We start from the raw sequence: 23,803 nt of genomic DNA, 5'->3' as shown, positions 1-23,803 counted from the left end.
CAGCCGGAATACGTTAAGATGAGGCCACCGGGGGCCGCGGGGACCCCGGCCGGTGTCTACGAAACGGGTGACTCTGGACACAGACCCGCACAGGGACAAGGCTGGGAGCGGAGCCGTCACAAGCCAAGCCGCCGCCGGAAGCTGGCGTGACGCCTGAGACGCCCCATCCCAGAGCCTCCGGGGGACCCGCCCTGCCGACACCGGGTTTGGGACTCCGGCCTCGGGAACTGGGAGACTCTGCACTTCTGTCCTTCTGGGGCCCTCAGGTCGCGGTGCTCTGTTCCAGCGGACACGGCGAACCCTAACCCAGGTTGAGAAGCAGCCCTTCTCCCCCAAAAAGCAGGGGGCAAGGGAGCCCGCCGTCCGTTTCCTGGAGCTGCCGCCGTCGCCTTACAGAGCCACCGACCCGGGGGAGGCCGCGGTCAGTCCCGGGAGCCAGTCGGGTGTGACCAGATGTCCCTCGGGAGATGGAGCGCGCGCCGGGGCCCCCCACAGCAGGGCTTCTCCGGGTGGGCGCTGGGGACGTCCCTTTCCGCTGTGCGGGGCGTCGTGTGCGTGCGGGAGGCCTCGCAGCACCCCCGGCCCCTGCACCCCAGACGCCATAGCATCCCCCCCAGCTGTGCCAACCCCCGCTGTCTCCATGACAACCCCGCTGTCTCCAGGCGGGGCTGATTGTCTCCTTGGGGGGGGGGCGTGTGGGGTGTAGGAAAGACCCTGGTGGGGGACCCCTGTCCTGAGGGGAGCAGTCGCAGGTCCTCAGACCCCACGTGGACGGAGCTCCTGGGAGGGCAGCGTGGGCGACGGAAGGGCTGGACCCTGGTGGGCGCCCCGGCGGCAGCAGCGAGGACCCCGCCTCCCGCCTGCACTGGCTCTCCACCAGCGTGCGCCCCTGCCAGTCCCCCCACGACTCCCCTCCTCTCCCGGGCCCCTGCGCCCCCCCACCCCTCCCCCACCCCCTACCCCTGCTCCCCGAAAACGCCTCCCCGCCTTCTCCGCCCTGCGTACAGTGGGTGGGACTCTTCTCCAGGGGTCCCTGTGTGACATGCCTCGACCCCAGACACCCTGTCCCCCTGGAGGGAGGCTCCCCGCCGGCATCGGACACTTCTGCCGCTGGTGCATTTGGGAGCTCCTCACAGCCCCCTCGCCAAGACTCGCCCGGCCTGGCGGGAACTCGGGTTTATTTTCTTGGCTTCGGCTCAAAGGCAAAGTGCTGGCGAATGGCCATCGGAGCCCCAACGTCCCCCTCTGGCTGGCGAGCAAATTGAGTTTGTTCTAACGGGATCCAGGCTGTTGATTTGTTTAAATTAGTTAAATGACCGAAGTGGCTTGTTTTTCTTCTGCTTGTCGAAGGTCGTTTTGTGCCCCACTACTCACTGTGTCTCGGGGCGTTAAGCCCCGCACTGAGGGGCCCCTGGGGAGCCCGTGGTCACCTCGGCCATCTGCCAGCACCCAGCCTCAGAAGCATATGGGGGTTCCTGGGCGCACGAGAGGCGGAGGCAGAGACACCCCTCAGGCTGAGACGGGTCCTGTGTGCCGGGGGAGGTGACCGAGGCTGTCTGTCCTTTCTGGGGTGGGGCATGGGGGCAGGGCGGACAGCCACCTACCCTCCCCAGCTACTTAGGGGGAAATAATGCTCATGGAGGTCTGTAAGGGACGCTCCCCCCACTGCACCCCAGTCTCGGTGTGTCTGCACCCGTCCACGTGCTTTCCTCCTTCGCAAAGGTGACCGAGCCTCACATCTCCAACTCGGAGGGCTGCAGACCTCCAGCGGGTTGGGACGGACAGGCCGGCTCTCTGGGGCTGACTGGTGGTGGGGAGAGTGGGGTGGCCCCCGGCCCCTCCCCTCCTGCTTTCCTGGGGTTGGCCCTGGGCCTCAGCAAGGCTGAGGAAGAGGAGCCGGAAACCTCAAGCTGGCCGCGCCGCGGCAGAGTCACAGGGCCCGGGAGGCCGAGCCTCGGTGGGTGGGCCGGGGTGCTGCTGGGCCCGGCTCAGCCCCGCCCGTCCTGGGCTAGGCGCCCGTCACAAGCCATGAGCCCCCGTGGTGCTCGTCTGTTAGGTGGGACACTGGGTGACCCCCACGACTTTGGTGGCATGTTCTAGTAACTCCAAGCACCCACGGAAGGCCCTGAGTGGAGTGGTCTCACTGAGCGGGGAGGCTGCCCCCACTCCTGCTTTCTCAGCCTGAGCCCCGGAGCCCACCACTGCGGTCCCAAGCACCACTGTGTGGGATGTCCCGCCAGCCGGGACTCAGTGACAGCCAACCCCCGGACCCTCACATGGAACTGTCCCCTCAGACCCTCACATGGAACTGTCCCCTCGGAGGTGGACACAGACCCAGGGAGGACACGGCCAACTCTGTGGGTCACGACAGAGACACACGAATGCCCACAGTCGCCCGGCCGGTCTCAGACACCATTGTTTAAGAAACACGTAAACAGAGAACAGTAAAAAGAACTCCTTCTGAGGTCATGGCCTGAACTCACGGTGATTCTTTTCTCTCTTTTTTTTTCCATATTATGTTTTTCTTTTTTTTAATAGCAACATCAGAGTACTAAATATACACAGGAAAGTTGATATAGGTGTTGAGTTTACAATTTTTTCCAAATACATAGCTTTGAAATACAGAAACAACTTAAAAAAATTCGGAATAAAAGTTCACCTGTATGGAAACCACACCCAGTCCCCCACCCACACCCAAATATATTGTGTCGTTTGTCTTTATTAACATGAGTATGATATGCATTTAAAGAAAACGCAACGATAAACTACAAGAGTTCAACTCTTTCGAGAAGATGATCTATAAATATAAGGACAGCTGTGGTATAGATCTATGTATCACACGGAGACAGAGAAGCTTCCATTTTTCTATCGAAAAATAACGAGCGCTTCATGTAAAAGTATAAATAAACAGTTAACAGTTTATTGTATCAGAAAATAATTTAGGAAAATCGAAATTAGCCCAGTCTGACTATACATGAGCAAGGGAGAAAAAATCGAGTTCAAAAACATTCAACTTAAAACCCATGAAAACAGGCCACTTGCGGCCCTCGCCGTTTGAGGTCTTTGTCCTGTGGTTCAAGTTCACGGTTTGTGAGTTTTCAGTTCCGCGAGCGAGCTGGGGGGGGGGGAGGAGGGAGATACGGGCTCCGCCCTTAAATTCATGTAACGAGACCCCGCGAATTTCGTAGTATTCCAAGATACGGGGAGCGTGGAGGTGGAGACGCGTCCTTCTGTTTCTGGAACATGTGACTCTCGGGATGACGCGCCGCGTGGAAAACCCAGCCAGGCATCTGGATGCTCGTCTGGGTGTCCTGGCTGTGCCGCCCCGACGCCCAGACGTGCCCCGTGGCCCATGCTCGATGACGGGAAAGCACGACATCCCGACGCTTGGCTGCCTTTTCCACTCAGTCAAAGAGACACTGTCAGGGTCGATGGTGAGTTCCGTCAATGGCAAGTGAACCTGGCAGAGACGCGTTCGAAAGCTCATCGGGCTTCCTGTCTGTGAACACGCAGGGAGCCGGATTCGTCACCGCGGCCGTCCTCACTGGCTCGGCGTTTCACGAACGGGTTCCACGGAAGTAAACGGTCATCCGAGGGGTTCAGATGTTTCCCTTCTGTTTGGTTATTGGCACGTTCTAAATGTTTTACGGTAAACATTTACTCATTCGGGAAAAAAAAACAAAACAAAACAAATAAAAACGTAGATTTTAAAAACAGAACCAATGTATGGCCTCACGCTTCCTCCAACATCCAGTGTAATGTCTTCTGGGTCTAACTCGAGTTCAAGGAGACGCCTGCTCGACAACACGTGTGGAGGGACCGAAGCTGATTTCTGGTCCCGTGAGTCTCTCGTCTGACCACGTGTCCGTCGAAAGTGGAGTGAGCCGAATCGGCAAGGTCACTAAAGCTCACGTCGGGCTTGGCTGTCGTCATTCTGCTTTTCATTTAAATAATTTTAAGTGAAGGGGGCCGTGTTCTCGTGGCCGCTCCCTCGCTTCTCCAGGGAGGGTAAGAGGGAGAGGTGACCCAGGCGCAGTTGGCAGGCGAGGAGGGAACAGCAGAACGGGACTCTCTGCCTCGAGCCCCGACTCTCTGGAGCCCCGGACTGGTCACGTGTTGCCCCCAAAATCTCCGTGTTTCATTCCAAAACGTCACAGGTCCCCACGTCTCCCTCTCACTGCGACTGGTGAATATTTGGGGGTTCAGAGAATGTGGGCAGCGCAACGCACGGAGGTCTCTGAACACTGGCCGAACCTCGAGGCGCTCTGCGTGGTCTCGGGTTAGAAATTCATCTCTAAGCATGAAATGTATGGTCTGTTGGCCCCAAACCGATTTTGCTAAGGTGTGCTCACCCTCTGGCTTCAGAGGAAGCAACCCAAATGCAAGTGAAACAAACAAACAAAACAGAAACAAAAACATTTGCCCGAAGGTCACGGCAGTTCATTTGAAGGTCTGTGACACCTGCTGGCGTCTGTGAGGCCCTTCGGTGCAGCACAGCCGTGCTGCTGCGTGGTGGTGGCCCAGCCTCAGGGGCCCCCTCCGGGCTTCCACGTGAGTTCACGTTTACTTGTAAACTCAAGAGAAACCGCTCGTGTGGCTAGGCCGATCTCACGACTTGATATTAGAAACCCATGCGCATAACGGACAGATAACAGAGTGGCGTTTCCAGCCCAAAGAGCAGAAGGACAGGGCTCCTTCTGGTGGCAGAGACACTTACATCAGACCGTGTCAAGGACAACGCTCTCGGCAAGCCGCCACCCCCCGCGGGGATGTCGGCAGCCCGAGACCTCAGCGAAACCGCTCTCTCCTTCCAAATCTGTCCCCTGAAGGCTGGAAATTGGTTTTGGGTGTCATTATGGCTTTGAAATTGTCCCTTTTGGCTTGGCATGATTAAGAGTGGAGAGGAGGGGATGGCTCCTTTGGGAAATGGAACGGAGGCTCAGGAGGTGGGGATGGTGGCGTTTACCCGTTCTGTTTCCCGCATAATGACTCGAAACAATTATATTGGGGGCCCTCAGAGGGTCCCCCATCCTCGACTTTTAGTGGCTACAAGTCTTAATGGTACAGGAAGGTGCCGAAAAGTAGAACTTAGGGCTGCAGAGCATTCTTGCTTCTCCCCGAGTCACTGGAAGCAATAACTTGCCAAACTGGATCAGGCTGTTATTAACTGCCAGTTCACCCAACGGAAAGCTACACGCATCAACGCCAAAGAATTCTCTCTCGGAATTTCAGAAATCTGGCGAAAGCTAACCAGTGTGGCCAGCTGAGCTTATGTCCACAGAGAAATGAAGCTTCTAGAGAGTTTTGGGCATTGCAGATATTGGGGTGTGGATTTAAGCCTGCAAATCCAGGTCTCGAGAGGATTCTCCTTGGAGGGGGAGAGAACTTCTGGGAGGGAGCCAATTAGCTTTCAGCAAGGAGCTTCCGGCCGTTCAGCCTGCTCTGCATCCACCCTGCCAGCAGGTTACTCAGCAGACTCAAGATACTGGCAAGAGTTAAGTCAGCCCAGAGGATGGATTAGCGACTCTCTTGGCTTTCTATTATGTTAACGCGTTTAATCCATCGCAGCCATGGTACCCCTGTGCCCTGACTCGGACCCTCATGGAAGAGACCACCGGCCCTGCCTCGCTGCTCACGAGCTGTTTAAACTACCGCCCCCCCCCTTAGGCGCTCACGACCTTGAGCCCCAGATGGGCAAGTCTGGCCCGGTTTCTACTGCGCCCGCCAAGCCGAGGCTGGCCCGCCTGCGACTCAGGTTTATGGATTCGCTCAAAGCTCCCCTCTCGGTCGTACGCACGGTGACCCCGGGATCATTTAGCAGGGAGCCCGCCCGGCGGGAGACGTGGTGGACCCACCGGAAGGAAGTATTTCGGTGTTTCAGCCCCGACTCAGACGCATCGCCCAGGTGACTATCTCCCCGCTCGCCTTTGCAGCGGGGCGTGGACGGGGCGTTTGCCAGCGTGGCGCGCGGGCCTGTGGGTGACGTCTGGGCACCCGCGGAGGGAAGCCCCGCGCCCCCGCCCGCTGCCGTCTGCGCACGAGTGGCTCACGGGGCCCACGACAGGCCCCGCCCGCCCGCCCGTGACATTCTGTATCCTCGGCGCCATCGTGTGCACAGCGCTGCCATCGGCCGGAGGCTGCGTGTTTCACGCACCCCACGCACACACACAAACCAAAGTGACATGGAACGAGGGGGTGGGTGAGAGCGACTCGGCAACGGTCGTCCCCATTCGGGGGGGGGGGGGCAGCTCCTCCGACAAAGCACGAAGACGGCTAAGCCAGACGCTCTGGCGTGAAGGCAGCCCGCACCGGGAGCTGGGTCCCCGCCTGGGGGTCGTCTGCTCACGCGGTGGCTGAGATCTCAAAGAAAGCTCAATCCTTCTGTTTGATGGTTGGGGCAATCTCAAATATATGGTCATTCTCTGACTATGCCTCTATTTACCCGATCCTTACATTTCAGATGCAAACTCCCCACCCAGAAACGCAGAACGATGCACACCCGCCCCTCACGCTGTACGGGGGGAGGCACTGGTAACATGTTTCGCAGCGCCGATCAACTGAGACCTCGCTGGAAACCCCACAAATAACGCCGAGTGTCGCGGACACACACGTCTTGGCTCCGAGCGAGAGACGAAAACCAAGCTTGTCTTCACAGCAGGGAGCACATCCATGCAGACGAAGTCGGGGACAACAAGCGAAGATTCTCAGATGATGAGTTTGGCTCATCTGCGGGGGCCGCGCTATTTACATCGGAAAACAAACAAACGATCCAAAAACAATATGGCACAGCAAAGTGACAAACCGCACCGAAGTCGCCGCCCCCAAAATTACATGAATCACAGCGTGTTTGGGGAAAACTGCTTACTGAAAGGCAGATGCCGTTGGAGACCGCGAGCCGAGCGTGATCGGCGTTGAGGATAACGTCCCTGCGACACGGAGGGGCCCTGCCTGGGGGCCCGGTGCCCTGCGGGCCGCACCTCTGTCCTGGAATTCTGCTCTCCGCCTTGAGACCCGGTTGACCTAACGGTGGCTGGACAAGATAGGCGTGCGCGAGGGGAGGGACCCGGGTGGAGAGACAGCACTCAAAGCCAGGGCGAGGCCGCCATCCCGCTCAGAGCCCTCGTCCCGGTCCTGCCCCCGGCGTCCCCAGGAGGAGGGGTGCGCCTCGCTGGAACCCCACGTGGCACGGCTTGTAAGCGCTGGGACATGGGACCTCCGGCGCCGCCCCGCGCTGTGTCGGGGAGGCGGAGCACGGCGCCCCGCGGGGAGCCGGTGCCACGAGGGCCGCATGGCCCCCAGACGCACGGCCCCCAGACGCACGGCCCCCAGACGCACGGCCCCCAGACGCACGGCCCCCAGACGCACGGCCCCCAGATGACCCGCGGCCCCCGCCAAGCCTTCCTGTCACTCACCCCTCTCTCTGGAAGGTGTTTCGTTCGCGTCCGTCTCAATTATCTGCCTCCTCCCAGGGCAGGACGTAGAACCCGGGTGGGCAGGCCTGGGCCTCGCTCCCACCGGGCCCCCGACACGGCCAGGTCCAAGCCTCTGACGGAGAGGGGAGCAGCGGGCGCGGGGCCCGCTGGCGCCTCGGAGCAGTGTCTTCTCAGCGAACTCGCACGGGGCCGCGAGGACGGCCTCGGGAGCAGCACTCGGGCGTCGGCATCTCGCGGGAGGGCGGTGGAAGAGACGGGCGAAGACAGATTCACGTGCGCCGAGATCTCCCAGATGACAGAGGGCGACGGTGTCAAAACAGGGACAAAGCAAAGGCAGGTCCGGACGCCATCGCGCAATGAACGCCACTGGGAGATCAGCCTCGCCACGACCCGGAGGCAGGTGCCGACCCCGAACCCAGCTCGGCCCCGGCCCCTTATCTTCCAGGACAAGCCTCGCGAGGGAGCCATGACGCTGGACCTCAGGGGAGAAGCAGCCCGAGGGCAGCAGAGGCTGACAGAGACCCGGCGAGGCGAAGGCGGGTCCTCTGATGTGTTCCCGCCCCGCCCGCTCGCTGCGATTCCCGAAGTCCCGGCGCTCCCGCTCGCAGAGTTGGTGGCGCCTGCTGCTGAGTCCGGCTTTCGCGAAGGGTGAGATGAGATCTGGGCGCCGAACGCAGCCTGAGAGGTCCCCCCCAACGCCGGGCGAGAACGGCTTCCTCGGTGGCCTCTTCCTTCCAAGGACGCTGATTCCAATCGGTGACAACCATCGTCGCGGCGCGGGGTCCCGACACTTGCGCACGAGCGTGAGCAGGCTGGAGCCGGAGGGCGACGCGGTGGGCACGCGGCAGCGTCTCGGCCGCCGTGGGAGACGATCCTGAGCTTCCCGGGCCACGCCTGACGTGCCTTCCCCTGAGCGCTCAGGATTTGTAAACAGAAGTAATTACACCCATCATGGCAACCAGGTAAATGACGCCGCGTGCATGAGGATGAGAAGCGATGAAGCCTATAAGTCAGACTTGGCCATCCGGCAGTCCCCAAAGCCAGGCCCAGTGGTCCCGGGAGCTTCGGGAGCCCGCCGTGGAGGGTGTGACAGCGGCCAGCACGCTGCCCGGGGACGGGGCCGTGGGATTTCAGAGAGCCACTGAGGGACGAGCCGGAGCTGGACAAAACCGTACCACGCTTCCTTGGAGCACCTTTCTCCGGGGGAGAAAAGGCTAAAGCGAGTGCAAGAGCTGGGCCCTGGGGGCGGAGACACATCACGGGGACACCGCAGGCCTGCCACCGGCCCCGCACGTCCACAGGGTCGTCACGGGGACACCATGGCCCCGCCAACGGCCCCGCACGTCCACGGGGTCAACAGGCGAGGACTCTGGCCGCCCCGGCCTCCGCCCCGCAGCCAGGGGCGGGCGCCTGGCCGAGCGCGCCGGCAGGGACAGTGCGTCCGGGCACAGGCACGCGGGGCCGATGCGGAGCCGTCCTGTGCCATCGACTGGCAGACGTCGCTGTGGCCGAGGCCACCTTCTGTGCACCTGCTCACGTCCGTTTATTCTCTCCCTGCGTAGAGATGCTGTTTCCAGATTTCCCCAGGTACCGTTTAAAAAAATAAGATAAAGCGTCTTGACACACCGTCCCTCGAAACAGTGCCTTCCCTGAGTGGATGCGTTTTGACAGACATGAGGACGGAACTAGGCTTCCAGGTGGGGCCGGCACCGGCGTTCGCTGGTCTGGTGGTTGCGGGAGTCACGTGTCCCAGCCCGGCCTGGACCGTGAGGTGGAGGGGCTACGGCAGGGGCCGGGGGTGTCAGCGGAAGCTTTCTTAGAAGGCTCAGCGTCCCACGGTGCTCCAGAAAGCGTTCGGGCAGCAGCCCGTGCTCCGGGGACTAAGCTAGGCTGCAGTCGGAGGTGACGTGGTGGCCCCGCCAGGAATCGTGGGTTCCCGCTGCCAGGGAGCGAACGGGCCCCCTGCCGTCCCCTCTTCCTGGGTCGGGCTCAGTGTCACAGAGCAGAGCGGCAGCTTCTGCCACCCTGGCCCGCGGGCGGCCCTCGCTCTTGCGCTCACACCGCGGGGGACTCGCCTGAGTCAGGAGCCCCAGGGCGGCCTCCAGCGGGAGAGGGATAATGAGGTGCTGAGCTGGGTGACAGACAAAGGGAGGTACGTGACCGAGCGCCATGCAAGTGGGTCCCAGGAGCCTGGGGAGGATCGCGAGACGGCGGCAGATGTTGGCGTTGACGCGGTGCGTGCGGACGCTTCGGGGGAAAATGGCAAGACCAGAACCGAAACCAGACAACGGCCTCCCCGCGCCGCGAGCCGTGCCGCCGGCGTGGAGCGTGACTGTGGCGTCACAGGCACAGACCCCCTCCCATGGCATCACTCGACTCCCCCAAATTTTAAGAAGGGCAAGAGCAAGCTTTTCAGGCACTTTTCCGGCTGTTTCGGAGGAACAGAGAGCCCGGCGGGAGAATAAGGAGGTCACCAGCCCGGCCAGTACCTGGGCGTGAGGTTAGCTGCTGTCTGACCTTTACCCTTGTGACCCAGTTTTGGGGCGTTTCACTGCACTGGTTCCAGTGCTCCACTGGTGAAATGCATGCTGCACAGGGGTCACCGGTGGGGGACGAGCCACCACGCCTGATCTGGGGTCCCCATGAGGCTGGAACGTTCTTGGCCTGATAGGGAGGAGCGAGCCCCTCGGGTGGCTCCGCCCACCTCCTATAGCTCCGCCTGCTGGCAGCATGATGGGCACCGGGGCACCTTGGTGAGGCGGGGCCATGAGGGAGCAGCCCCGCCTGGCACGCGGTGCTGCCCTTAGCGAAGTGGGCGTGGCCGGGCTCCAGCGTGGGGTCTGGGCCCCCACGAGCAGCCCCACAGCAGGGCCGGGTGGCCAGACACATGTGTTGGCCAACGGGGACCCACCTTTGCTGTGTCTCCCCCAAGGTTCAAGGTCATCCTTGGGCTCAAGAAAGAAGAGGCCACCTCTGTCCCTCAGAGCGCGGGAAGGAGACGCAGCACATACGGGGCGGAAGGGGAGGGCGGGTGGGGGGGGCGCCTCGCCCGCGGGGCTATTTCTCGCCTTAAAACAGACAGACCCTCGTCGACCTCCAAGCTCTGCTCTGACACACGCACGCACGAGAAGGATGTATTCCTTTAATCTTTGGAACTGGAAAATTTCTTTAATTCGGGCTACGCTCGTATCACACAGCAGTCGGCCGCCCGCCCCGCCCGACGCTCGGGGCCGTCAGTGAGCAGCGGGCTCCGGGAAGGAGCGGGCGGCTCCTCGGAAACACTTTCATAAAAGAGATGCAGCATCGATGTGTGCGTGCGGCTCTGCGTGTGGCGTGAACACAACCGTGGCGTTCCGTGTTACGGCCGAGGGAACGCATCGCGCGGCGCCACTCACCGAACGTCCGGCAGGCGCGGCCCGCGCCATCCGAGGGTCCCGCCGTGGGGGCCGCGGCCGTCCCCTGGGGCGGGTGGCGGTGGTACCCGGGGTCGCCAGGAAGAGCATGCTCCCTCGTGGAACCGCATTCTCAGTGTGTGCGTGTGCGTGCGCACGCGTGTGTGGGCGTGTGCGCGGTGTGCGTGTGAGTCTGCAAAGTAGAAAACACTGGTGTATTCCGTTCGTACTAAGCATGTTGAATAAACCGGGTTTCGTAATGGATAACACTTTTTTTTTTCTTTTTTTTAAAAAGGAACATCGAAGAGCTTCAAAAATCGCTACGGTACAAAAAAAGTGTGCGTGTGTCCGTGTGTATTTATATATTTATATATTTATAATGTATCAACCAGAAACAGCGACTCCGCCGGGAGAGACTCCCACCCGAGCGTCGGGAGGTGGCTGCGCGTGGCTCGCTCGCTTTGGCTTCTGTCGGTCCGTACGTGGCACATAATGGTATTATTGGCACAGGCTCAGGATCGTGGTGCAAACCCCGGGCTTCGGGCGCTTCCTGTCCGTTTCGCTTGGTCCCCTGTCCTCTCCGCGTCCAGTTCCTCACCTGCCCGTCTCCTTTCCATCCTCCAGAGAAAACTGGGAGGAAGCAGTTCCCCATAGGCGTGAGCATCTTTATAAAAATATATTTGGCCTATAGCGTCCTGCTCTGAGCTCCCCGCCGGCAGACGGAAGTGGTAGGTGGGGGACCCTCCCCCTTAGATAGTTTAGTTTTAGGTTTTGTGGGGTTTTTTTTTTTAATTTAATTTTATTTTTTACAGGTTCACCAACAGAATCCTGTGTGGAGAGAAAACAAGGAGAGGTTAAGTGTCAGCGGCCAGAGGCGTCTACGCGGCCCCCCGAGTCCCGGCCGCTCTGCTCCACAGCCACCAAAGCGTCCTCGGAATAGGGGGGCTGTGGCCCCGTCTCAGCCCTGCTGGCCGCCAGGAGCTGGCGCGCAGGCCAGGAACTGCGGGGCGGGGCCCTCGCGGTGATTACGGTAATCGGTGGGGAGCGACTTCCGCTCCTGCAGCCGGAGTGAGCCTGAGCCTCCTGAGAGGGGGTGTTGCACCCCAAGCCTACAGGAGGCTGAAGGCACCCAGCTTCCGCCCGCCAGGGGCCGACTGCCGCCCGCTGCAGGCCTGGACCATTCAAACAACACAGTCTGTCTCGGTCCCCTGCTTAGCTGGAAGCTCACCGAGGCCAGGACTCAGGGGGGATTCACAGGCCGCATCAGCAAGACCACCTCCTGCCCACCCCTCCACCCCCAGAGGTGACCTTGCTGCAGAGACAGAGCACGCATCGCACGCGCGTGCGGCCCAGCTCAGCGGGCTGCAAATGGACAGTGGCCCCCGCCCCGCTGAGCCGCGCCTCGGAAAACGGAAACCCCCAAGCCTTCCTGCCCCAGTGACAAACCCGAGGTCAGCGTCCCCACCCCCCAACAGCCAGAGAGTGATGGCTGTCCTGAGCGTGGCCGGACACATCCCCACTCAGCCTGGCGGTGCTTCTGCTCAAAGCTCAGCTCTCCTACGAGGACGGGGCGCTGTTTCTCTCTGCCTTTGCTCGGAGCCCCACAACCACGGGAATCGAGGACCCGCAAGCCGGGTCCTAGGGCGACGCCATCGCACCCTCGTCTCTGCAGGGGACTCAGATGAGAACGCGGCGGGGTGGGGGGTGCGGGCAGGGTTCCCGGACCCAGCGCCCAGGCCCGCTCTGTCCTGGTCGCTTTGGAGTGGCTCAGAAATGGATCCTTGAACCCGCCGCTGAGACCCAGTCAGGGCCTCCGGGCAGATCCGCAGGTGCGGCTTCCGGAAGCTCGGGCTGTTACTCTGCTCTTCTCAACAGACTAGGGCGTGGGGTCCTTTCTCCTGGGTCAGGAGCTGGGGGAGGCATGGGGGGGCGTTTCCTGGGGACGGAGCTCCCGTTTGGGCAGGGACGAGTCCTGGGGGCGGTGGCGGTGACGCCGCGACGTGAACGTGAATGTCCCTGACGCCGCTGAGCCGGACGCTGGGAGACGGTTAAGAGGCCGGTTCCGTAGCGCGTGTGTGGTACCGCGACTCCTTAAAAACCACGTTTAAAAACGCGGGGCGCGGGGCGCTGAACGCGGGGCCCGAGGCCGCGGCCGTCCCTGGTTTGAGCCGTCGCCCGTCGCCCCGCCGCGGGGGCCGGCAGCGTCCCCTCCTTGCTCTCGGACGGCTCCGCAGGACCAGGGGCCAGACGGCCGTCCGCCCCAAGGAGGACGGCTCCCTGCAGGGGCCGCCGGCCGGGCTGCTTTCCGTCCTTCGTTCTGACCGCGACCGGACGGGTCAGGCGGGAGGCGGCGCTTCTGCTCCGGCCTGTGCCGGCCACGGCTGCCGCCCGCCTCGGTGGCCACCGCGCTGGGTTTTCCACGCCCGGTGCTGTGCGCTCTCCTGCTGCAACGTGGCCAGCGCCTCCAGACGTGACCCTCCCTCCCTCCTCTTCCTCTCCGCCGGCCAGGCGGCGCCCGGACCTCAGGCCTCAGACTCGGCAGCGTCTGCGATGGCCGCGCCCAGGGTGGGGGGGGGGGACACGGGGGCCCCGCCTTCCTAAACGTGTTCTCTGCTTCACCTCCGTGTGTCAGAGCCTCTGGTTCTATGACTTCCCAGGTACAGGACGAGCTGTGCTGGCTCTTACCCGGGACGTCCCCCCGGGTGTCGCAGGGGGCCTGGGTACCGGCTCTGGGCCTGGCTGGCCTGGAGGGGACGGTCAGTGAAGCTCAAGAGGCATCTGTGTGCAAGCAGCCTCGTCCGTGGCCCCTGCGACTAAAGCCTGGAATGCCCTGCACGCCGCCTGTGGCGGGGAGGCTGACGGGGCCGGTCAGTGCGGGACGACGCAGGGGCAGAGGGGCCTCGGAGGACGGACGGAGGGCCACCGGGGGACCAGAGCCCCTCCTCACCCTCAGGCCTCCGACGCTGCGCAGGATCTCAGGGAGAGGGAGAGGGAGAGAGAGGGAGAGAGAGGGAGAGGGAGGGAGAGAGAGGGAGAGGAGGGAGGAGGAGGAGGGGGAGGAGGAGGAGCAGGAGGGAGGGAGGGAGGGAGGGAGAGGGGGGAGGAGGAGGAGGAGGAGCAGGAGGAGCAGGAGGAGGAGGAGGAGCAGGAGGAGGAGGAGCAGGAGGAGAGCGGGCGGGAGGGAGAGCAAGCGCATGCCCCAGCCCCGAGCCTCGACTTGCCATTTTAAGAGCCATGCTGGCTTCCCGCATGGCTGGACGTGTCCCCCGCAAGGGTAGCCTCGCCCCATTGGGCCAGGAGGAGAGGTCCGAGGCTACACTGGCCACCCTCCAGGCCGGCCCTGCGTTCCTGCCACAGGCCGCTGGGGGCGGGGAGGGGCAGGGAGGGTCCGCCTCTGCTCAGAGAGGGACGTGCAGCCCGGCTGGTCAGCGACGTCCTGGCTGCAGGACATGTGTGAGGTGTCCACGCACGGTTTGGACGGAAGGGGAAGCTGTGTGTCGCCCGGGGACTCTGGGACGGGCCGAGACTTGGGAGAAACCAGCGCCCTCTACTGCCTGGAAGGGGAAGGCGATTCTCGCTGGCCTGGCCCCTGGCACCGGCCACACACAGAGGGTCAGAGGCTCGACAGACAGAGGGGGCCTCTGCTTTTGAGAAAAGAAGAGAACAGACCCCCAGCCCCCCAATCTCCCCACCCCCCACCCCGGTGGCATAGGTCAGGAACGGCTGCTTCGCAGCAGCCCCCCCCCGGCTGGCTGGCCCCCCCGGGCTGGCTGGGCCCCCGGGCTGGCTGGCCCCCCCCTGGGCTGGCTGGCCCCCCCGGGCTGGCTGGCTCTCCTCAGCGTGCAGGGAACAGAGGGGCCTGGATGCCACTTTGAATATGACAAAAGCGGGGTATTCTGGTCATGATTTTTTTTTTTTTTCAGAACAAAGCGGTAAGGCTCAGGTGCTTTTCGTGTTTTTTATTAGTTGCGTCTTCGGTGTGTTTTTGAGAACAACCATCCCACGTGACTCATTTCTCCCTTGCTTCCGGGGCAAGAGCCACTGCCGTTGTTCAGGCCCTACTCAGGGAGAAGCGGCCTCGGCACAGACTGGGACCTGAGCGGGAACGAGGTTTTCTGAGATTTACTTGGTATACGGAAAACGACAGGAAATTAGCCCACGAGCCGATGGTAGCCGTGTGTCCGAGGCCCCTTTGCTCGGAGCAGGAAAGGCTGGCTCTATTTTATCTTGTCCATGTCATCCGACTGGGCTTTGCCGCCGAGGGGGTCTGAGGCTAGAATGTGCTGGAAAGTCTCTTCAAGGCTGGATCTGGGGGCACAGAGTGACCGTCCGCCCGGGCCGCGGCGCCGTGTCCATCAGTGCGGGCGTCACCGGGGACCCGCCTGAGGGGGAGCGAACTTGGCCACGTCTGGGTCCCAAATGTGCGTGTGGTGACACACTGCTACGTCGCCATTAAAAACGCATTTGGAGAGGCGTGACAGCTATGACCGAGACAGACATCTCCGCTGGCTCTTAAACCTTAATTAAATGTCGTAGTGGTAATTGCTCTTTATTTAGGGGGCAAGAAGTGCCTGGGTAAATCCGAGCGCTCCTCCTGGTGGCTCTCCGCCGGGCTCGTGCCCCGGCATTAACTGCTCCAATGGGGACACCTCGGCCCCAAACATTTTGCTGTCAGCGAGTGATGAATGGCCGGCCGGCCGTTTACCAAGGGCGGACGGGGATGTGCGCGCAGCCCGCCGGGTCCCGTCTGCGGCCCGCGGAGGCGGCTGTGGCTTCGCATCCACGGTCGGGGCAGCCGAGCGCGGCGGCCTCGGGCTAAGTGCGCGAGCCACCCACCCTGGACCCGCGGGGCGCGGGTCAGCTCTGCGGATGCGCCCACTCCCGTGGATGCGGGCGGGCCCCGAAATGGCTCCCGGGGGGCAGCGGAAGAGTGGGGTCCAGGTGGCCCGGAGACGCCCTGCACCCTGACTGGCCTCGGGCGAGGCCCTTCGCCCCTCCGGGCCTCACCGTCCCCCCCTGTAGACGGGGTTGTGGGAGCACTGAGCGAGCTCCGGGACGTCAGGAGGGCTGGACAAGTCGCAACCCCGGAGGACTGTCGCCCCCGGCCGAGGCCTCCTGCAGGCCAGGCGGCATCCGCCTCTGGGGCTGGGGACCCGGAGCCCTTGGAGGCAGGAAGTGGATGCGGAGCCAGCGTCTCAGGTCGGTCGGCGTCTTCTGCTCTTACGCATTTTACAATTCCTAGTGGAGGCGCTGGCGGCCCCGAGGCAGGCGGGGACCTCGTTGACAGGCAAGCCCCCCGCCACGTGGCCGGAGTGGCCAGGGAGCGCTCTGTGGCCTTGCTGAGGGCAGGCACAGGCTCCGAGGGCCGGGACGTGCCCAGCGATCCGTCCCTTGCACGTGGGGACAGAGGGCGTCTCGCCTGCCTGCCGCGCAGTCTCGGCTGAGGCCCGGGGGGCGGGGGGCTCGCTTTCCGCGGGCCGGATTGCGTTGCTTTGCCCGCCATCCCCGAACGTGATGCTAGGCAGGTCATTCTGTCCACAGGGCGCGAGGTTGGAGATTTGACCTGGAGGGACGTGCTGTTCACTAGGGCGGGGGCTGGGAACGGACGGACCCGGCCTCGCTTCTGCTGCTCGAAGCAGCCGGCTCCTCTGGCCCCAGCCGAAGGCCGCGAGCTGAGCCCCCGCGGGGCCCTCGTGCACCCCAGAAAACGCCTCCCGCCCCGGGCCCCTCCGCCCACTCTGACAATGCTGTTGCCCGTTCAGTCCATGGACACGAAGGTGAACGCGGCGAGAGAAAGTGTTTCCAAACATCGATCGGCATCCTGGAAGCCGGGTTCCCTCGCCCCCGGGGAGGGGTCCGAGGTCACGCTTAGGAGGAACATCTGGGGGGCCAAGGTGCTCTCAATGGGGGCGACACCGGGGAGCCTTAGAAAATACAGCCTCTAAAAGAAAACGCGGTAGAAAGGAAGCAACGCCGCACCTGGTGGCACCGGCTGGGGGTGCTCGGGGGCTGCGCCCTCGGGCTGGCAGGGGGCCCCCCCTCCCCCAGCAGCAGCCCTGGCCCAGGCGCTCGGCACCCGGGAAAGCGATTCCGCCCCCGCGTTAAAGTTGACGCCGTCGGAAGCCGCGCACGCCCCCGGCCAGCGGAGCGAGGAGAAGTCGCCCTGTTTTGGCGCCTCTCCCCGGCTTCCAGCTAGCGACGTCTCGGCTCTTCACCTTCTTTATCATTTTCTTTCTTCTCTCCTATTTTTATATTTCTAATTCGTATTTTAATTCTGCCGTGCGCCTGCCTCTGCCCGGGCAGCGACGGGGGACGGAGGCCGGATGCCCGCCCGGCCGGCCGCACCCCGACGGCCTCCTGTGTTCCCAGCTCCTCCCAGAACCGATTGTCCCCTGCGGGCCACGCCTGCGGGGGCCTTCCCTGGGGACCGACCGGCCGGCCGGCACGGCCGGAAACAGCCGGAAACGGCCACGGTGCCGAGTCGGGCCACGAGGGCGTCTGTTACCCCCCGCTGGGACGTGGGGACGTTTCTCACGAGGACGGCAGAGAGAGGCCACACGCCCAGGCCTCTGGTTCGCTCGGAAAGGCAGCACCACTACGATGCCCGCCGCCTCGTCCCCGTGCGGGACGGGCTCCCCGGCCCCCCCGAGGGAGGACGGGGTGGGGGCCGCCAGGCAAAGGGAGAGAAGGGTCCACGTGCGCGTGAGGGGGCGGTACGCACCGTGAAACAGACACGCGGCGTCCGCCCTGCCCCCAGGAGGTGAAAAGGACTTCGCCAGTCAGCAGGAGATTTCGAACCACTTCTCAGACACGAAGGCCACAGGAATAAGGTGCCGGTCGGAGGACGAGGGTCTGCGGGGCAGAACACGGGTTAGCGCACGCCACGGCTGGGGCGGCCCGCTCCGCCCGCACCCCGATGGCGGCGCCTGGCCTGGACCCCCGGCCCACTCCGCCCGCGCCCCGATGGCGCCCGGCCCGGACCCCCGGCCTCGGCGGGGAGGGACCCCCGCCACCCCGGACGGCCTCGCAGGACACAGGGCCTGAGTGGTCCGTGGGCGGGCCGGACGCCCGGCGCCCAGCACAGCTCGGCCGCCTTCGGATTCTCGTGTTTCACGTGTGGGACAGGCATGACGCGCAGGGCTCTGCGTGCGAGGGCGGAGGCTCAGCCCGCGGCGTCAGGTGCGAGGAGCGGGAAGGACCCCGCCCGGACACGCTTCCGCGCTTCGTCCCCTTCGAGACCCGGCCACCAGGGCCAGCGAGAGCCAGCAGAGCCGCCTGAGGCCCAGCCGCTCGAGGCTTCCCCGTTAGCGCGCTCACTCTGCACGTGGCCCGGGGCAGAGGGCGGGTCAAAGGGGAGCAGCGATGACCTGATGACCGAGGGCCAAGCCGCTGCCCCGACCCCCGCGGGCCGGGAGTCCCGGCCAGACTACCACGCGCGGCGCGGAGCGGTGAGCGCCCTCCGCCACGGGTCCTGAGCTCAGCCCTCCGTCTCCACTCTCTGTCCCAGGACGGGGACGTGGGACGGCACGGGGCGGGGCCCGAGGGCGGACACGAGACACGGAAGGGAGCGAGAGGCGGGCCCACCGGCCCCGCACGCGGGACGAGGCTGCGGGGGCCCCGGGCGCTGCGGCCTGAAGCCCGCGCCCCGCCCACGTCTCCCGCTCACCGGGAAAGACGCCCGTTCAGCCCCGTGTCCCCAGACGCCAGCGCTACCGCCAGGGTCCCCGTCAAGCCGGCCCGGCGTGCGACTCATCTCCCCTCGAGATTAATTGGTCGGAGAAACTTGTTTAATTCATAAGACGATGCGCGAGTGCGCGCTCACGCAGAAGAAGAGCCCGTGGATGTTCTCGTCTAATCCCGGACAAACCTTCAGAAGCCGGCTCAGGGGTTCTCAAGTCCTCCCGGGCACGGGTTCAGGGCCATGTCGCCCTCAAAGGGTGACGCGTGATTAATTTGAGGCCCAGGAGTCCGGCCAGCACTGGCGGGTTTTGCTGGACTCGCCGCCGACATCTTATTCGGAGAGCGCGGCCAGGCAGGGCCGGGGTGGGACACCGGCTGGCGGCGTTAGGAGGTCGCGGCCGCAGAGCTGGCTTCGCGCTCGGGCGTGTGGCCAGCTCGGGGTGTCGCCCGCTCGGCCTCCGCCGTGGGGCGTAGGGGCGGGAAGGCGCCCCGTGTACCACCCCGCGGCAGGGTCCAGAGGGAGGCTGGCGGCTGCCGCGGCCCCCCCTCGGTGCCGAGACGCCTGTCCACCCCGTCCCTCGACCGCCTCCGACTGGACCCTCGGGCACCCGCGGACGGTGACCCCCTCCCGCCCGGCGCCGCGCTGCCGGGAGCCTACGGGGCGGGCGGCCCCGGCGCAGCTCACCGGTTCCCGTTGAAGGTGGACTTGAACTCGCCCGCCGCCGGGCGCAGCGCCTCGTCCGTGTACGCGGGCACCGCCGCCCGCACGCACTCGTGCGAGCACTGCAGGGTCTCGTTGTAGGCCGTGAAGATGTCCAGGCTGCTGGGCACCCGGGCGGGCGTGAAGTCCGTGAGGTTCTGGCAGCTCTCTTCCTGCTGGTTCATCTTCCGCTGGTGGCTGCTCCTCCGCCTGTTCCCGCTCTGGGCGCAGCTGGAAGAGAGAGGGGGGCGGGTGGGGCCGGGACCCCCAGACGCAGCAGCCGGGGCGCCGGCGCCACGCCCCTCGCACGCCCCCGAGCGCGGCGCGGCGATCCCCGCCTCTTCAGAAAGGTCCGCCTCGGGCCAGCCGTCCGCACTTTTTATAAAACAACCTGAGTCTTAAATGGGGCCGTTACTGCAGGGGGGCGGCGAGGCGGGTGGCTAGGCCGTCCCGTCCCGGAGCCGAGGCCTTGTTTGGCCAAAGAGCGGCGGCCGCAGAGGGTGCTGCCTCAGTTTCCCCAGGGAGGCCGGGACGGGGTGAAAACCGGTGGGTCCTCGTGGGGAACCGTTTGGGCACAGCTTGGGGAGCCCCGATCGTCCGTTTTGGAATGGAGCACGCAGCTCTCTCTGGGGACAGTCGGGAGCCCCGCGCGGCCACGCGTACAAGTTGGACAGGCCACCGGACGTCCGTCCTTCACCCTCATCAGGTTGATGGAGAGGACTGTCCTGTGGGCCCAGAGGACTGTCCCTCGGGGCCACGGAGTCTCCCAGACACCACAGGGACAGACGGGGACTCCGACAACATGACCCTCAGCGACCCCTCCCTGCCCCCAGGTGTCACTCCGACAAACTCACAGGGAAGTCCCATCCCCACGGAAGAGGCAGCAAGGAGGAAATGTGGGGAGCCCCACTTTGAGGGACCCTCAGGGCACCAGTGCCCCCCCTCCCCCCTGCCTCTGCTCTACCTCGGAGCTTATGCAGATGAGCGGGCTTGGGGGCGAGGCGGGGTTTGTGATCTGCCTGCCTGTGACTGGAGGGGAACCCCGATGACTGGCACGGGAGCCCCGTAAATGGAGGTGAGAAGGTGCCTGCCAAAGCCGGGGCCCCAGGGCCGTGGCCCACTAGTCCGTCCCCCGGGCTGTCTGCTCTGAAGACCTTTTGGAGGGTTTGCCGCGAACCCGTACGCAGGGGAGACCAGCAGGAAGCCGGGCCGCTTGCCGCCCAGCGGGTCCCAGGCCTGCGGCCTCCGCGGGGCAGGGGCTTTGCCTTCAAGACCGTCAGCGGGACGTGCCGGCTGTGCGTCCGTGGGGCTGGACCCCCTCACAGCCGGCTGCGTGCAGAGGGCTGTCCTCGCCACCACGCCAGAAACTAGCCTGGGCCCCGGGCTTGCTGGCCATCGCTGGCTCGGCATGAGGCCTGAGGCGGCTCTGGGCCACCCTCTCCGGCCTCCCGCATGGCCGGGCACTGCGGACTGTGGCCGTCAGGTCCGCGGGCAGCTCTCGCCCACCGGCCCCTGCGGGAGCCAGGGGAGCACCTGGGTGAGTTTGCCCTGCGGGAGTTTAAGCTTTGATGCTGAAGCAGCTACTCTGCTGGAGGAGTGGCTGCAGGCTGGCGGGGTCACCAGCAGCTCCCCCCGATTTTCCCAGGGGTATAGCAGGTGTGTACACCCAGCAAGGCCAACCTCAAAGTAGGCCAATTTCCAGGAGGAAATGGGCCCAGACAGGCTGCCGGGAGCAAAGCGGTGACCTAATTCGGCAGACTCAGAGCGGCCGGGCGAGGACGGAGGCCAGCCCAGCGTCAGCGCCCGTGACAGCCGGGGACGGCGCGGAGCAGGCTCGGACCGCGCCCAGGCCGCTGGTGGGAAGTCAACGGGGTGACCCAGGTGGCCAGCGTCCAGCGGTTCACCCGCGTCCGAGAGGAAGGACTCGGACGCAGGGATGGCTGCCGTGCGAGCTGCTAGGGCCGGGAGGCCAGGCGCCCTCGCACTCCGCAGAGAAGGCCACGTCCACGGGGGGGCGGGCATGGCGCCTGCGGCCGGCCACCCGGCCATGCCACCCGCTGTCCCCGGGCCCAGGGGAGCGGGGTGCTGGACGGCACGGGAACCGTCTCCCGTGCTGCGGCCTGGGGCCGATGTGCGGAGCAGCACCTTCCTGTGTGCACCTCCCGGGGACCCCCGCCCCCCCATTTGCAAACCGGAAGGGCTGAGGATCCTTACCAGTTTTTTAAGACAAGAGTTGTGATCAGAGCAGCTATGACCATGATGAGGGAGACGGTGATGGTGACGATCTGGTGGACAGCCAGACCTGGAGGCAGAGAGTGGGGAGGGGCCACGTGAAACCAGGGTCCCGAGACGGAGGGGTCCGGGGGGGGGGGGCATTCACCCGTCCTGTGACCCTGGCCGCGAACGCCAGGCCCCTCCGGGCGCAGCCCGCACACGGCCCTGCACGGGGCCTCGGAGGGTGGCCGTGGGGACACGGGGCAGCGCCCGGCCTCCTTCTCCACCCCGCCCGGCGCTGGCGGGTGCTGTGGGCACCAGGGCTGCTCTCGCCCCGAGTCCAGGAACGGAGGCCGCAGCCCCCCCCCCCCTTCCCACGGCTCCTCAGTCCCCGAGCCGTGACCTGGCCTGTGGGCAGCCGCAGGGCCCCTCACCTGGCACAGGTGAGCTCTAGCCGAGGCCCTCGGGACCCTCCTCGGTCACCCGCCTCCCTGGCTGAGTTCTGCTCTCTGCCTCTGAGCGCCAGGGTGGCCAGCTTGCAGGTGGGGCAGGATTTGCTGACTCACTGGGAAGGCGGGGGGAGGTGGCCTTGCAGACTCCGGGGCGCCTGGGTCATCGGGGACATCGTCCTCTTTCCAGAGACCACTCCAAGCTCATGGCCTGGTGGGGTCCCGGGGCGGGTGTGTGGCCTGGCCCTGCGCTGTGTGTGCATGGTGGGGGAGGGGCGGGGTGACCGGGACGGGGACGGAAGGACCAGCTGCTGCAGCAGCCCCGACCGCGAGCTGTCTGCCGAGCCCCCGGCCGGCACCATGCCCCCCAGCTGCAGACGCGGGGCGAGGAGACAGGCAGGCCGGCGACAGCTCCCACCTCCAGTCCCCCCCCGGCCTGGTTCCTGCTGATGGCACATCCGTAAGGTCCCTCCCAGGACATACATACAGGGACACACCCTGGTGGAGTCCCGCGGTCAGCTGGGGACACCCGGAAGGTCCAGGGCTCTGGCCCTGTCCTGCCGTCCACAAGCACCTCACCCGAGAAGCTGGGGGGCGAGGTACGTGAGGGGCTGGACAGAGCCCCTGCAGGGCGCCACACGCCGCCCCGCACCCCTCCTGGAGCCCGATCCTGACGTCCACACCAGCCTCCCTGAGACACAGCTCAGACGCTGTCGACAGACGGGACTGAAGAGAACGCCCCGCCGATCGGACACCTGGGGGCAACGGCTGCACAGCCTCCCCTCGCCGCCCGTCTGCACACGTCTGGCCTGGTCCAGAGACCACCAGGCTGTTTGGAAGGTGACGTGCCCGTCCTGTGTCTCTGCTTCCTGTGACGGGAAGGAAGCCGGTGACGGTGCTGATGCTGGCGATGGTGATGGTGACGGTGACGGTGCTGGTGATGGTGATGGTGATGGTGATGGTGACAGCGAGGGTGGTGATGGTGGTGATGGTGACGTTGATGCTGGTGACGATGGTGATGGTGACGGTGCTGGTGATGGTGATGGTGATGGTGACGGTGATGAGGGTGATGGTGGTGATGGTGGTGATGATGGTGATGAGGGTGACGATCATGGTGACAGTGACAGCGAGGGTGGTGATGGTGGTGATGGTGACGTTGATGGTTGCGATGACGGCTATCACAGGCAAGTGGTAGCAAGCGTTAGGGGTGTATCATTGCGTTAATCCTGGCGAGAACTCTCAGAGGTCGATGTTCTCGGCATGAATTACAGACGTGACGACGATCTGGGCAAGTCTGTGTACATCCTTCGGTCACATAAGACCCGCTGGGCCCTGATCACAGCAGCAGCGTGTGGCTCTGTGCTCAGCCTTCCTCGGTCTCAGCTTTGGCCTCACTTAATCCCGCGGAGAGGCTGCCATCGCGCCCCTCCACACTGCTGGGCAGAACCAGCTTCTAAGTCCTGGAGGCGGGCGCCTCGGCCTCCCCACCTCTGCCCCTGACGGACGCCTTGGGAGGGCTCCGGGCCCGGACCGGATGCTCTCAGCCCCTTCCTGGCAGATCACACCACAGTCTCCCCAGCAAGCGGTAAGTCTGTTTCTTGGGCTAAACCCGCCCCCTTCTATGTGAGCAGAGGTCAGCGCCGTCGGGAGCGAGGGGCGTGTGGTGCCCAGATGGGCGTGAGCCAGCGGGAGCAGCGGGGACGCTTCCACCACGAGGTCAGGCCCAGCCAGACGCGCCGGGAGCCCCCGTACGAGAGCAGGGCACCGTCGCCCACTCCCCAATGTCCACGGGGCCGGAGGAGGCCCAGGCATTGCCAGATTCTGACCCCTCCCCTCGTTGCCAAGGGAGTCCTCTCGGGTTGAGTATCAGCAGTGGCCCGAGTCCTGTGACCAGCTGTACCCCAGATGTCTAGTTCCCGCCATCCTCCCCGTGGG

At 64.5% G+C, this 23,803-nt stretch overlaps 1 protein-coding gene across 2 annotated transcripts in view; it reads right to left on the bottom strand.

Annotated features, from left to right (window-relative positions):
- Positions 1 to 10,902: 10,902 nt before the first annotated feature.
- The window catches only part of AJAP1 (adherens junctions associated protein 1), an 88,842-nt gene continuing 75,941 nt past the window's right edge, over positions 10,903 to 23,803 (bottom strand). The window contains exons 3-6 of one of the 2 annotated variants that reach the window (XR_004953121.1): positions 21,420 to 21,507; positions 19,191 to 19,436; positions 17,547 to 17,677; positions 10,903 to 11,653 (exon numbers count right to left, since the gene is read on the bottom strand). Coding sequence is in view for 1 of the 2 variants with exons in the window: in XM_016144372.2 (XP_015999858.2) it covers positions 17,605 to 17,677; positions 19,191 to 19,436; positions 21,420 to 21,507 (407 nt within the window). In the remaining variant the exon portion in view is untranslated. Of the gene's footprint in view, positions 11,654 to 17,357; positions 17,678 to 19,190; positions 19,437 to 21,419; positions 21,508 to 23,803 lie in introns of those variants that run through there. The other variant, XM_016144372.2, reaches the window with a different exon arrangement.

This window comes from Rousettus aegyptiacus, unplaced genomic scaffold, assembly GCF_014176215.1.
Source record: "Rousettus aegyptiacus isolate mRouAeg1 unplaced genomic scaffold, mRouAeg1.p scaffold_m13_p_1, whole genome shotgun sequence".
Taxonomy (NCBI): Eukaryota; Metazoa; Chordata; class Mammalia; order Chiroptera; family Pteropodidae; genus Rousettus; species Rousettus aegyptiacus.
This window is presented reverse-complemented; position numbering and strand designations above follow the sequence as displayed.